The sequence below is a fragment of the Vidua macroura genome, chromosome 4, assembly GCF_024509145.1.
Source record: "Vidua macroura isolate BioBank_ID:100142 chromosome 4, ASM2450914v1, whole genome shotgun sequence".
Classification (NCBI taxonomy): domain Eukaryota; kingdom Metazoa; phylum Chordata; class Aves; order Passeriformes; family Viduidae; genus Vidua; species Vidua macroura.
In genome coordinates, this window is record NC_071574.1 from 6,944,858 (window position 1) to 6,960,135 (window position 15,278).

Sequence of the window (15,278 nt, forward strand, 5' to 3'; positions counted from 1 at the left end):
TTTAGATTAAAAAAAGAAAAACCAAAAAGCCTCCAGCATGACCCCTACAAACAAAAACTCCAAATTCAGTTTATGGCTTCTTTTTGTTTGCTGCCTGCCATATGCTGTTCATCATTCTGCTGCTTACTACAACTGGCTCTGTAAGAACAACATTTCGTTTAATGCTATTGCAACAGGTTTAAATACATACATATAATTTAGAAAGCAAGTGAAAAGACAAAACATTTATTTTAATTAGGGTTTTATACATAGCATGCATCTGAAAACAAACTCTTTATCATGTAACTATCACTCTGGTTTCCGCACCAAGGGTGTACAATCTCAGACACAATGAATGGGTACCGTCACCTACACTACTGTATACAGAGATATAAAAATATACACAACAGTTCAATTTTACAGAGCAACAGAGCTGAGTGAATACTGTGCACTGCACTCTCCGAGCCTGGACAGCTGAACATCCAGACTGCAAAGGCAACAGGAACACTGCAGAGATCGTAACTGGGCTCAGAAGAAACAGCATCAGAACTCTGACACAGTGTAAAAATATAAGGCAGAAGCCACTTTCTTCTGAATTGTAGGGAAGAGCAGAGCACACTGAGACTCTCCATTCTTGCTTTTAAAAGTAGTTCCAGCAAGAAGTTGTACATGCAAAACATCAACAGTGCAACAACAAAAGAATACTGAACAGTAGCTCAATCGTACAAACTTAAAAAAATGTAACATGTACTTTATGCATCTCCTCACAAAATATCTAGGATTTGTCAGTGCATTAGTGTTAAAGTGGCATTAAAAAAACTTCTGCTATTATAACAGATGCAGAATTATTTTGGAAATGCATAGCATCTACATTTTTATTGTCTTTGTAATTATTCAGTTGGCATAGGCACCATTCTAGTCACGCCAGCATTAAGAAGAATTCATGGTGGAAACAGCCATTCTTATCAGTTCATACACAGGTATTCTTGACTGCTTGTCTTGATTTTGATTTCAACAAATAAATGCTTTTTAAAATTCAAAAATATACCCTATGATTATGAAAAGAACTATATACAACATACCTAAGACACAGGGTTAGCTGGCTGCCATACGTGTAACACACAAGAGAAACATTCAAGTTTGACAGATATTTTTTTCTTTTTGAGATGAAAGGCCTTTGGGTTGGAAGCATATCAGAGACAACAGTGCAGTAGGCTGAGAATTCCTTTAGCTCAGTTCAGAACTAAGGCATTGTATGATAAAATATACATTTATATTTGGTGCAATGTTACTGTCAATTTTAGAATCTAGATCACATCAAATGCTGTCATTTGTCACTCTAGTAAACGCACATACCCATCTTCTATCACAAATGCAAACCTTTGTGGGGAAAAAAATTATCGAACACTAAGCCTATTTTTTTTTCTAATTTGACATTGAAGAAAAACTGCTAAGCCAAACAAACTCTAGAATCCCCCCAAAAACCCTATGGTAGGACTTGACATCCTCCTAGTCTTTACTTGCCAAAAAGTAGCCCAAAATTAAACATATCATTGAACTTCACTAAAAAGAAATTAAGATTTTAAACTGCTACTTCAGATTACTTTTTGCTTAAGTTTTCCAATTATCCACTCATTTTATGCTTGCTGCCCCCTCTGATTATCTCCCAGTGTTGCCCTTCTCCTGTCGTTCCTATATGGCTGCCCTCTAAAGTTTCTCTGATACTGGTAGCCGTCATCTCTGCTTCTGCCGGGTGGTCCTTTCCAGGCCTCCTCATTTCTTTGGAACTGGTATCCTCCCCTGCTGGAATAACCCCTGTCAGGTCTGGGCCTTCTGCCTCCTCCATAAGTCTGGTTATAGAACTGCTTGGATCTGCCACTCCTCAGCATGTCGGAAACCTCAGTGTCATCTTCAGAGCTCTCCTCTCTCGTTCTCTGGGCCCTGCTTTCCGTCTGCACGTTCCCAGCGCCCTTGGACTCCCTCCCTTTAGCAGGCCTCTCCTTCCGGCCCGGAGTGCCGGGTTTCAGTTCGTTTTTGGGAGGTTCTGCCAGCACTGGCTGCGTGCTGGGCCCTGCCGTCGGCCTCTCTGGGCCCTGTGTCTGTGGAGGGCGAAGCTGCTGCCCGGCTGCTTTCTGCTTAGGAGCGGCCGAAGGACAGGTTTGCTCCAGCAGAGGTGCCCTGGCTGAAGTGTCTTTCGGGGTCCCTGCAGCAGCCACTGGGAATGGGACGGTGTTGGAGCCGCTGCCACTGTTGGTCTTCTGGAGCTGCTCTGCACAGTTCACTCCAGGAACTGGAGGGCTGCATTCTTTGCCCACGTACATGCTGGCAGAGGTGCCAGCTGCTGCCTCTTTGTCCTCAGGAGACAAGACAAGGTTAGGTCTCGCTACTGAATTCTCAATGAAGCCCTGAACTGGGTACCCATACCAGAAGTGAGGAAAGAAAGGAGGTGCTATTGGAACAGCTCCTAGAAAGTGATTGTGTCCAAAGGGCGGCTGTGGGAACATATTTTTCCCTCTCAGGGACTCCTCGTAGTTCGCATGAAGAGTTTGCGCTGGATTCTCCGGTTCGACACAGACCTGTCCTTGACTTTCTGTCACCTGAGCTGAAGGTATGATCAGAGGCAGTGATGGAGATCTGTCAACCTGTGGAATCTGACCATTGGACCTGGCCTCGGTCTGGACAGCAAAGTGCCTGTTTGGTCGTGCAGTTTCATTTTCGTTCTGAGCGGCAGCAGCCTCCTGGAACCAGGGGTTGTGTGGATACACAGGAAGGGACACGTTTGGGTACATTCTACAAGCAGCTAAATAGGCCTGGTGCAGGGGGTACAGGTAAGAATGGGGTGCCCACATGGGACAACTGTATGCCTGCAAGACAGCAGGGAAAAAAAAAAAAAAAAATCAGTTATTTGGTCTTTGGAATGTTCAGAGAGACATAAAAGCACACCAGTCATTTACCATTTCAAAACGGTTAATTATAGGAGATAAAAGTGAATTTTCTTTACAGTAACTGCCCTCAGTTCTAAATCCTATGACTCTAGGATGGTGTTCTTATTTTTTGCTTCCCTTCCAAATGCAGTTGAAATGGGCAACAGTTACGATGAGTAAGAAAACTTAGTAACGATTTCTAGATGGTTAAAGACATAAAGCCTGACTTAGTCATGTTCTAGCTATGTGTTACAAGAGAAACATCTCCAACTCATTTTCCAGAATCACACTTACTAATTGGCAATTTCTTCTACTAGACCTCACTTTGCAAAGGCCACAACACTGAAGTTGTCCACCTCAGGTGGTGATCCCTTCCCTTTTCTCTACCTCCACGTTAATGAACTGGACTCTGTAGAACAGTTCCTGGAGCAAACCATCCTGAAAAGCCTATGCAGAGCTCCTCTGCAGGAGCCCCTTCCCTCTCAGTGTGCAGTGGAAGGCTGTGGGCAGGGCAGGTCTGGAGCAGGGCAGCAGACAGACAATGCAGAGGGCCTGCTGTACCCTGTGACACCAGTGGAGCAGCACAGCCACTAGAACGTGGGCTGGGACCAGCAGATGGTGCTGAAGCACCAAATGACAGGCTGGATCCTAAATAATCCACAGCAGCTGACATGCTTGGGACTCTCCTAACTGCTAAGGAAACTCACACTGTTTAAATGCAATGTGGTGACACTTGCTAATTAATGAGTTACAGATTTCCTATTAAGCACAGAGACTTCTATTAGGCAGAGGTATCAAATTTACATTGGTACCTCTTTCCATGCCCAGACACGAAAGAGTATTTGTTGCTATGGCCAAAGTCCCATGAAATAAGCCCAAGAGCTCTCAGCACCTTGCCCTAAGTCATCTGCCTGACAGAAGGAGTAAGGAGGTAAAAAAGGAACATTTTTTGTGCAGAAGAGAGAAAGAAAGCCAACAACTTTGCCTTGCCAAGCAATGGAAGATGCTGGGATTTGGCTAAAGCCTCTTCCCCAACCACACACACAGATTTGCACCACATGTACACATACACACTACTATAATTACTGAAAAAGTAGAATACTATTATCATTAACCAGAACAGAAAGAATAGATATGCAGGGTACTTAAGGGAGTGTCCCCAAGGAAAGATTTTGGGATCTGTACTGCAGTGGCTTTGCCAGTACACAGCCAGGGTTGAAGTCTGAGGGCATTTTTCTCATTCTCTATGCACATCATCCGAAAGAAGTATCTTCACATTCACAATTTATCTGTGACTTTGTAAAGCACAGTTTGCTGGCTGTGCAGCCACAGGTGGAAGCCAAAAGGTCTCACTATGCTACTGACGTGAATTTGATGTCTGCTGTCTTGAAGCGTACTGTGCACAACTGCTGGAATCCCAGTTAACAGAACACAAAACAATGAAGTATTTCAAAGTGAAAGATGGACTTGAAACGTACAGCTGCAGCAACAAAACTTCTGCACTCCAAGTACCAACAATTATTTACAAGTGGTTTTTGTAACAAAAATGAAAACATAAGGAAGCTTGAAGAGTTACCTTCACACCAAGATTGAAGAAAAATCTAAGAATATTCTTATCTAAAAAAAAAAAAAAAAGAACAAATATATTTGTAAGGACCTAAAATGTTTCATCTGATACAAAAACTGCATGAAGTTCCATTTCAGTAGAGAACACCGGTATTAAGTTACTACTTGCATGTCTTCAATTGATTAGTTGGGGTTTTTTGCCACAGTAAGATATCTAGAACACAACAGCAGTTTAAATTTCAGTTTTAACAGTCTGTGAACTTCTAGTTTTTAAAGAAACAGTTCACTAAACAAACACCACTGTGCAGTCAGCCATGAGATGTTCTTTATGGACATACCTTGCATTCATAGTATGCCAAAACCTGTATTTTCCCAGATCAGTAGGGAAATGCTCAACAGCTTCCAAGCTTTTAAGTGACATGAGCAAACCTATTACTCTGACAGGAGCAGTTTTCCAAAGATAATTCTTTACACACACAAAGCCTCAAGTTACGATGGGGCAAGCTAAGAACCACAGAATGATCCTACCAGATTTCCAGGTGTGACCACCAGAAACAGTCACAATGTTGGCAATGCTAACTAAAGAGTTACAACTCTATTCAATATTCCTTCCTACATCTTAAATCACGGAATGACAACTATCGGATCTTTGGACAAAGAATAACAACAGGACCAAAAAAAAAGTTGTGTTTATCTACATTTTAAGAAAAGAAGACCTGTTAAGAAAAATGATGTCAAATTCAGACTTCTCACCTTTAGGTAAGTCTTCCCCAGTACTGCACAGGGAGTAAGGAGGTGCAACGGCTCTTTCTCCCTTTTCATTAAAAGGGAATCCAGGGTATAGCGGATCCTGGTAGGGATTCAGAGTCTGAGGCAAAGGCATTAAAGGCTGGTTAACTGCTTGTAGCCACACAGGAACTCCAGCACCTGAAGCAGATGTTACCTGAGCCTGTGATACAATAGAGTCAGGTCCCGTTGCTGGTCCTGGCATCAGTGAAGAAGCAGGTATTTGGGTTGGAATACCTAGAGGGAAAAAAAACCCAACATAGGTACATGTATATATATATATGTGTATATATACACACACACATATATATATCTGGAACAGGTATCAATGCATAGCTATATATAGATAAATAATCACAAACCAAAAGACATCAGAAAGATTTGATGCAGCAGTTTTAAATTGCAGGGAAGAGTTTTCAGAAAGAATGAAAGAAGTAAGCTAAGCTTTCCAGAAATAGCTAGATTGATCCCTTGTTTCTTTTTAAAATTATGAATGCCAGAAGGAAGTAGGAAGGAGGAAAAAATGGGGGAAATGAAACTTGCACATAAATTCCTGAAGTTCTCATTCTGACGAGTCATTTAGAGTCAACTCTGAATTTGAGCTTAGATCAACTGGGCTGCACATCTTCAGTCACAGACACAGTCAAGTGAAACAGGATTGCAACTGTCACATGTGAACAAAGCAGGCTGATCTGAAAGCTGGTTCTTGTACAGAAACAGCAGTGTGAGAGAAAATTCAGCACCTGATCTAATGAGCACTACTGATTCTAAGCTAACTTCACAGACCACAGGATATGCACAGCACACCAAAACCCACTACACTGGCTTTGCAGCTCGGGTCCAAATGGATCTCATTAGTTTCAGACATACAAGCCCCAAGCTGAGTCCTCAGGAGTCAACCAAGGAGCATATTATTACATGGGACAGAGAGCACAAACACCAGGTGTCAGTGTGCTGTCTGACAATATGTTCTATCTTAAGTACATCCTCAAAACTCAATGCTATCCCACTCAAGAGGAAAAACAGCCAATTAAGTACACAACCCTCTTATACCTTCAGGATGGGAATCAAGCAAACTGTACCTACAGGGAATCAAAAGCTCTGTTAGAACTCTCACTAGCTTTCAGCAGTGAGAAACTACATTCCTATGAATGCCTGCCTTTGGAATGTGAAATTATACGAGATAGTGTCTCCTGAGAGTATCTTCAACTTGGTAACAAGAGTTGAAGTATTTTCCAGGGTTAGTAATTTGTGATTTATGTTAGTATTTCTGCAAACCTGCTGGTCCGTATGTTGCTGGCTCACTTGGCCAAGCTGGCACAATGGCTGGTACAGAAGGCACTGCTGGAGGTAAATGCACCTCAGAGAAGACTGGAGAGGGTGTCGGAGTTACGCTCGGCAAGCACTCGGTCAGGTTCTGTAAAAACAAACAAATCTGAATCCCATCACGGCTGGTGACGCTGATGACTCAGCCTTATCTGGACTACCACCATCCCCACAGGGAAGTAGTAACTAGGAACATACCCAAAGAGACCTGAGCTGCATCACTGTGTGAAGAACACTGCTCTGAGCTCTGTCCAGCCATGCCTGTACCACAGAGCCACTGGTGCTGGAACCACCTCCTAAAGCTTTACATTTTAGTATCTCCCACCCAAAAGAAAAGCCACTCTCACAAGCAATTGCCAATAACCTCAGAGAAGCCTGAAAAGGAAAAGCTATAGAATTTAAGGGAAAAGCACAGTTACCTTGGCAGAAAGATATGAAATAACCCCTCTCTTCTTCAGAAAAGAATAGATATACTTTTACTTTTCTATCAAGGGCTGTCCTTTATGCTGGACATAACAGATTCCTAACTGTAAATACGAAATTTTAGCATTATCACCATAGAAATGACCATGTAATTAAAAGCCAGTATTGTAATACATACGTGGCTGTGATGAAGCTCCCCTTTGTCTGAAGTCTCCTGACTGGAAAACTTTGAAATCAAACAAACATTTCTTACTTGCTCAGCAACAATCGGAGAATCTGTTTTTACTTGTTCCAAAGGAGATGAAGCTTTTGGATAACTCTCATCTTGACTATTCTTCTAAAGCAAAGTTAGAAACAACATACACAGCTAGTCTAATAATAAGATTAACTTTACAAAGAGTTATTCACAAACAGTAAACCACATTCCATACATACAAAGTGGGCTAAGCACCCATCACATATTATACTAGTGTGACATTTTGCTAATTGAAAGGACAGCAAAGGTTAAAAGCCAACAAGAGGCCATAAATCTTCACTGAACTTCAGAGCTCATGGTCTGTTAGCACAATAGCTATTAGCAAACATCAAATCTTCTGTGGTCCCATTATACTGAAAGTACAGACTGTACTAAGCAATTACAAATCCAGATTTGTAAGTGCTCTCAATAGCCCAGGTTTGAGGACTCCGATTGCAGAGAAAGACTAAGTATAGGTTACAGGGCTGAGGAAAGCTGGCAGAAATACAAGTCTCCAGCCTTAGGAGTATTTCACTAAAAGCTGTAAAGCAGCAGCAGCAATCACAGCTCTAAAGGCAGCTATTGCTCTGCTAATCATGTATCAGAGAAGCAATAACATTAAAAAAAAATTTGGTCTTTTCTTTAAGATTACCTCAGATGAATTTGGCTCAAGCTTCTGACTTAAGTGGATCTGCCTGGAATTTGACTCTGCAACACCAAGACATAACCTAGTAAATGAACCATTACACCACTTATGGCTATCACAACTTCAGCCAGTTAGTTTGTCTTTCAAAAATTAAACTTTCAAAACCAAACCTATACCTTAGTATATATTACTTCAGAAAACTTAAATTTCTATTTTTACCAAAGATCAAAGCATCCTAAAACAAACAGTTGTTCAGGCAGTAACAGAGCAGCTACTTCAACCTGGGTTCTCCAAGCTCTACAGATGTTCTTTACTGATGTTTGGAAACCATTTCAGTGATGCTTGGAGAAAGCAGGATTGAAACACAGCTGTCCTTTAAATATATTCGTCCTAAATTGCTCCTAATGAAACAGAAGTTTGTACTTTGCTTAGAGGGAAAGTGCTCTGACTGGCATTTTCATATTCAAGTATTAATACAAAAGAAGCTCAATGTCTTGTCTACTTTTGACTGAGTAAAAACAGTTTAGAATGTTGCAGTGGATTAAAAGATCTAAAAAAAGTTTTCAGACTGCTGCACAAAGCTTCATTCCTGAAGCACCAGCAAACACTTCAGTGGGGAAGGCAGTGTTAAAAAACAGTCATGACATAATAAGATCTGAACAAGCTCTTCACATTCTGGCTTATGTTCAGACCTGGCTACCACTGCTTTTCAATCAAACTCATGCCCAGATTATCAAATAGTAGATACAGACTTTTTAAAAAGCTTGTTATATACTCTGTCACAACTAGACAGCAGTATAAATGGAAACAGCATTGATTTTGAGAATTACTGCCACATCCCCAGGCAGCAATAGGAATCCCTAAACACTCAGAAGGAAGTATACTTGATTCCCATAGGAGTGTTAACCTAGTTTCACAAGAGGCAGTGCAATCCAGAGTGTCACAAAAAGCAGAGAAAGCTGGACGTGCCATGCGCTGCAGTCAAATTCATCATGACAGTGGAGTCTTTACTTTCTCTCCAGCTTTCTCTATGTGAACATTCCTTAAAAAATGTGAACGTTCCTTAAAAAATTCCTTTGCAATTAGCAGAGATTTACTAACTACCTCCTCCTGGCACCTACAGCTTTCTTCTATTACTGCCATTTTCCACTGCCTCACAGAGGAGGAAAAGCTTTAAGTCCATGAAGAGAAGCTGAAGTGTTGTAACCAACTGAGGGGAGAGAGAAAACCCAAACAAAATTTTGACAACATGGACAGAGCTTTCTACTGTAAACAGGTTTGTTTTCCAATCCTTCTGTACCCTTCTCCCCTTCCTGTACCATGGTATGCTAATTCTTAACCATGCCACAGTGAATACTTTTACCTGCTTCATAAAGGGCATAAGGCTCCTCCCACTGGCACTTTCTGCCACACATTCTAGAATTTCAAACGGATCTAATTTAGGGTAACTCTGAAAAGTCTTTTCATTTTTCTCATTTCTCTTCCCATTTACTACAGAAATTCCAGCCAGGAATTTTTTTTTCCCATTTACTACAAAAATTTCTCAGCCACATTCACAAAGCAGGGAAATGTACTTTCTTCACAAACCACCCCCTTGCTACCTCCATCCCAGTTTTGGCACTGCTACTTAGGGTAATTTCCCCCTCTTTGCCTAAACAGAATGCCCCATCTTGAATAAATTCTGAGGCTGGTAACAAAACCAATCAAATAAAAAAAACAGCCATTATATAAACCCATTTAGTTTTACCTTTCTCCTTCTGCTCTTCCACCTCTGCTGTCCACTTGCTGTTTCTTCTTTCACTATTCGAGAACTTTTTCTGGTTTACATTATCCACAGTCTGTATAGCAGCCTGACAGACTGACTGGTTCTGAAGAGGTTGACAAAAGCAGAAATATCACTTTATGTAATCAGTCCAGTGACACTTACCATCATTCTGCTATGATACTATAATGCCTTCATGACAAATAATATTTATGTCTGTGATAGGCAGAAAGGGGAAGGGGGGGGAGTCTGGCTCAGTATCTGCAGATTCATCCACTCTTTCTCATTCATTGCTACATTTTGCCAAGTGCCCTTTAAGAGCATTCATGTCACTAGCTGATGTGACAAAATCTGTTTCAGACAATAAATCACATCCGCCTCCTGAAGGTGAGCAAACACAGCAAACTGTTACTGCTCAGGAGAGAGCAACCTTAGAACCTCAGGCTTCAGTCTTTCACCTAGTCATTCTCCCCAGCCTTGTTCTTCTTTCTGTTTGCCCTAGGATTTAAACCCAAAAAGCCCCACACATCTCTAGAACAAACCTATGTGGAGAGTAGCTCTTTACCCACAGGATCTGCTCGCTTCCCTGGATGTACTGAGACTCCCACCCATTTTCATTAAAATTGCGTCAGTAGAATGAGCTCTCCAAAATCCTACAAATACCGATGCTCATGTGTCTCCCATATTTACACACCTAAAGCACTGTGTGGTGGATGTTCAGTTATTCCCAGGATAAACTACTATGTGTATTTTCTTATCTTTAACATATAAAGCATTGTAGATACCTGTACTTTTAATTACAAAGCAAGTGCAAAATTAATATCCGTAATTTTTGAGTTGCAGTGTGATTCAAGGACAGCAAACCAGTGGCTAATGAAGTGTTCACAGACAAGTACGGCAAGTGCACTGTTAATTACAAGGAATGCAGCATACATTGCAAAGAGCAGGAAAAGCCTGTTCATCCCGCTGCTGGATCTCATAAAGGGAACGAGACTCCTCTATGGCCTGCTTCTCCCTGCGCTCCTCCGGAGACAGCCCAAAGTAGTTACAGTCCCTGCTGCCATGGCTCAGCTCCTCGCTTCGCTCGCGCTCCGCTTTCCTGCGCAGGGAAAAAGGAAGCAGGATCACTCAGACTAAGAAATTCTGGATCAAACCCAAGACAAACTCGTGGGTTACGAGAAAGGAAGAAGATGCAAGTATGGAAATAGAAATTCTGCTGCAGTAGCCCAAGGAATCAAAAAGTCACTACCAACAAATGCAGGCCAAAAGGTCTTCTAATACTCCTTTCAAGTGGTAAGTCAGAACACAAAGCAGGTTCAGCAGAAGCTGAGGGAAGATCTTAGCCATGCCCAAGAAGCACTTGCAACATTATTTCAGCCCCAACCAAAAAGAAAAACAACGACAAGATGATCCACACTAACAACCACTTTCCAAGAAAAAAATGTGGCTTTGTAGGCAGTTTCTGCCATGCAAGAAAATAAAAATTATTTTTCCCATGCTTGTGTGTATTCTTAAGGACCTGGGACACTTCCTAAGAATTCAATGGCAATGTATTTCAAAAGAGTATGTTGGAAGCATCTGAAGCAGGTACCTGAGCTTCCAGAAGCTCCGTTAAGAGTTCAAGCCAGGGAAGATGCTGTTTGCAGTTTTACCTTGCAGACTGGGAAGGACTCCTGCCCGGAGCTTTTTGCTCAGTTGAGGTCTGATGAAGTTGGGGCCCAGAACCCAAGAACTGGTGCTGCCTGGTTCCCACAGTATGCTGAAGTCGAGGAGGTAGTGCTGACTGGGGTTTGATTGACTTGCTCTGATTCTTTGGCCCTCTGCACTCTGCATCTGTGATAACAATGTGAAAACAGGTAAGACTTTTGTTTTAATCATTTTTTAAGCTCTCTGGGACAAAACATCTGACAAAGAAGATTCTGCCACACAAAGACAGGTACAGTCCTACCAGGCTGAGTATTCTGCCCCCATGTTGGGTAAAACTTTTTTATCTTCTTCCCTGGCACAGTGTTCCAGCCCTCCATAGGAGAGGTCTGTGGAAGAGGTTTAAGGCTCTTCAGTGAGACAGCATGCCTACAAAACAAGGAATTATGGAGGGAATAATATCTTAAAAGACCAGACTGGGGCTTGCATAAATTAATACCACATGTTCACTAATACTGACAGATCTTGCCATTTTTGAGAACGTTGTTTTCAAAGTCCTTTGCCTTTATGATTACACTCAAGCAATGTGTAGAACAGCAAACCTCTTTTTATTCCTTTTTACATAAAACTAGTAAGTTGACATTAACTTATCCAGTAAAGAATGATCAGCCATTTATGAAGTGGATATTGTAATGCCTTCGGGGCTGACAGAAAAAGAGCATGATCCCAAAAAGCAATATACTCAGAAAAAAGCAATACTTCGATAAATTTATTACCAATGCTGCAATAGGTGCCAAGATTGAAAGATGTTACATTGATGGCATATATCCCAGAACAATTACTGCCTTTTTAATTGAGGATGCTAGAGGATGATCCAAGCAACTGTTTACATAATCTGAAAGGTTATTTATTTATATATTTATTCTATAGTAATATAATATTATAATAAATAACTATAATAATGCATTCGATTCTATATTAATAGAATAATGTAAATATATTGCTAGTATTATATATTTGTAATACATTTACATTATTCAAACAGGTTAAATTCCAATTTAAAAAGGATTCAAACTGCAAGATACTCTGCAGATCTCATAATTCTGTTTAATGGTGATCAAATAAGGTAAATGGGTATCTTTCTCATTTACCTTGTCTGAAAGTGTTTCCTCTTCCCAAACTACAATCAGTGTGGGTTTTTTTGACCCAGAAGTCACAGGACTTACAGCAGAGCAGTCTCAAACTGCTCTCTCCCTGCCTACTCCCCACCAAAACATCCCAACAAACAAAAAACTCCACCCCACACAACCAAAACCATCAAATCCACAACCCACAACAACAACAACTTCAAACACTTTTTTGTCCCACATAGGGCAAAGATGATGCTGATCTAAACAGCAACTTGGCACTCTGTATGAAATCAGGCAGAGCTACTCAATCACCAGAGGAGCTCAGTGCTTTAATGAACCTTTCAATACAAAAATCTTGTCACAAATCTAGCATCTCATTATTAAGAACAAGCAACACCTTATTAGCCTGGTGTCAATCTGTTTAGGAATGAATCTTGTGCACAAAATTAAAATATTATTGATGCAACTACTGTTCTACTCTGCAAGTAATACCCAGACTACTTGGCACTACAGAAAGAAGTACGAAATGATAATCAATTCTTCCTTTTTTTAATAGTATGCTGCTTTCTTAACAAATTTGTGGCAGTTGCTCCAAGTAAAGAAACAGATACGTTTCAGGGGCTGAAGTTAACTCTGAACCAAAGTAATGCTTTGTTCAGTTTGGTGCTCCTTTCCAAAAGAGATTAAGCACTCACTTTGCTCCAAGCTCTTCTACAAATACAACAACTGGCCCATTCTCTGAACAAACTTCTTGAATATGGGCATTATAAAATTTCCCATTATGGTCTAAGCGCACCTGTAAAGAATAAGAGTAAGAAAAAAAGTGGATTAGCTCCAAAGATGACTGTGAGAGGAGCGAACTCTTTAAAATATCAACAATGAGAAACAGAACTTTTCCTCTGGGCAATAGAAGACCTGAGAAATACACATCACAGTTCAGTTAATGAATCAAAAGCCAATCTTCAATCCCTATTGCTTCTTCAAAAAGAAATAAAAATACTATTAAAACAAACACACACACGCAACACTAAACAAACAGCCCACAAACAAACAGCTTGCTGAGGAACCCTACTTAATGAAATATGCTTTTCAAAACCACATGAGAAAGTTAAAAGCAATCAGTGCAGCCAGGCTTTTCAGCTTTACTGAAAACACTCTCTCTCACAATAAAACTCAAAGCTTTTGCCTATTAAAATCCACTTCACTTCAGTGAAATGTAGTCTAATTAGGAACATAATGAACACCAACTACTTCAGGAGTTATTCTTCAGAAGGTTTTTTTAACAATCAAAAAAAGTTCTTTAGACATGATCATAGTGTTAGTTGTCTGACTGACATTCTATGTTCTTAAAATTCTTCTGCTGAATACAAAATAAATTTCTTCATGTTTCACTACAGTATTTGGCTTTACAGTTGTATTAATTTTGTCAACTCTAACTTTCAGTATTCACTTTATGTTTTCTTCCCATGTTTTTATACTATATATTTACTGTCTTGCCACATGCATAGAAAATTTGACAGAGAGAATATATTAATTACCAGTGTCTCCTCCTAATAATATCTGTAAATAAATACTAAACAAGACAGCCTTAGGGTTTTAAATGCACATCTTTCATCTGTACTATTAAGCAATATATAATCAACTCAGCATTAGGTTGGTTTGGTTTGAGGGATTGAGGGCTTGTGGCTTTGTGGAGTATTTTGTGGCTGGGTTTTTTTTTTTAGGTTTGCAGATGTGTTTTCCCTGCAGTTTAGTCACTATGGTTGATTCCATTACACAAATTAAAAAGTACAAACTGGAAGAGCCTCTGTGCTACATGATTACCCCAACTGAATATTTTGTCATTAATATTAATAACTTTAAGAGATGGTCAAATGTCCTATAAAGAAACACATTTAGCAGAGTACCACCAGTTTAATTAACACACTTAAGGAGACTAATCTACAGATTGAGAATTTAATGGCAAACCTTGGTTCTTCTTAAGCAGCAACACTTAATACAAATCTTTATAGAATTTGAAGACCAGTTGTGTAACACACTTGCAACACCCTGAGAGGAAGAATCGCCCAACTGCAGTAACTAAAGCAAGCCCAACTGCAGGGATCTGCAGTAACTAAAGCAAGCTGTACTTCATTACTTGGCAGTACTGAGATTTTATCAAAGCCAATGTACAAAGATTAATCACTATCTCCAGTGTCAAACATAAACACACAGATATACAGTTCCATGATTAATGTTGAGGCTCCCAGTCATCTTACTACATATACTCTTGGAGTTAACCTTGTGGTTTTTTAATGGTGCAAAATTGCACTGATCAGTTGTATGTTGTGCTGTAAGTCATGAACACTGCCAACAATTAAAGAACAAGTATATCCTCAGCTGAAGACACAACCCAAGAGTATCTATAAAGTAGCAACATCAAAATAGTTAACAAAGAGGGAAAATGGACATCTTGAGCAAAATGTTAATGTGTCCATAAACTACAATTCAATATTACTTACTTTACATTTATCTCCGATGGAGTATTGCATGCCAGCAGCAATAGAAAAATCTTGTTTTTGCTGATCTGTAAATACAGAAGCAATAATATGCTGTTAGTTTAAATATACCAAGCTGCCGCTTGCATCAGTTTTTCAGGAGGGCTTCACTTCACACAGCTTGCAAAAGCTGCAACTTTGAAGTCTTCTGTTACTCACCCCATTTGGATCGGAGCCAAACATCGTATTCAATGTTTCTGTAAACCAAGGGATCAAGCGATTTCAGAACCTTTTTAGGCAACACCAATGAGGTGGGATTCCCATTGCTCTCAAGGTGCTGCGTGGAACAGAACAAAGTGCTAAATGGTCAACTGCACAGA

At 40.3% G+C, this 15,278-nt stretch overlaps 1 protein-coding gene across 5 annotated transcripts in view; it reads right to left on the reverse strand.

The window, feature by feature from the left end:
* Window positions 1–209: 209 nt before the first annotated feature.
* OTUD4 (OTU deubiquitinase 4) overlaps window positions 210–15,278 on the reverse strand; it is a 28,523-nt gene continuing 13,454 nt past the window's right edge. For 2 of the 5 annotated variants that reach the window (XM_053976869.1, XM_053976870.1), the window contains 13 exons: window positions 15,118–15,235; window positions 14,923–14,987; window positions 13,117–13,217; window positions 11,596–11,720; window positions 11,300–11,480; window positions 10,581–10,746; window positions 9,633–9,753; window positions 7,892–7,947; window positions 7,183–7,341; window positions 6,534–6,672; window positions 5,223–5,492; window positions 4,480–4,520; window positions 210–2,843 (listed from right to left, as the gene is read on the reverse strand). In XM_053976869.1, coding sequence (XP_053832844.1) covers window positions 1,617–2,843; window positions 4,480–4,520; window positions 5,223–5,492; window positions 6,534–6,672; window positions 7,183–7,341; window positions 7,892–7,947; window positions 9,633–9,753; window positions 10,581–10,746; window positions 11,300–11,480; window positions 11,596–11,720; window positions 13,117–13,217; window positions 14,923–14,987; window positions 15,118–15,235 — 2,769 coding nt within the window. In that variant the 3' untranslated portion in view covers window positions 210–1,616. The remainder of the gene's footprint in view (window positions 2,844–4,479; window positions 4,521–5,222; window positions 5,493–6,533; window positions 6,673–7,182; window positions 7,342–7,891; window positions 7,948–9,632; window positions 9,754–10,580; window positions 10,747–11,299; window positions 11,481–11,595; window positions 11,721–13,116; window positions 13,218–14,922; window positions 14,988–15,117; window positions 15,236–15,278) is intronic. The other 3 variants (XM_053976873.1, XM_053976871.1, XM_053976872.1) reach the window with 3 other exon arrangements.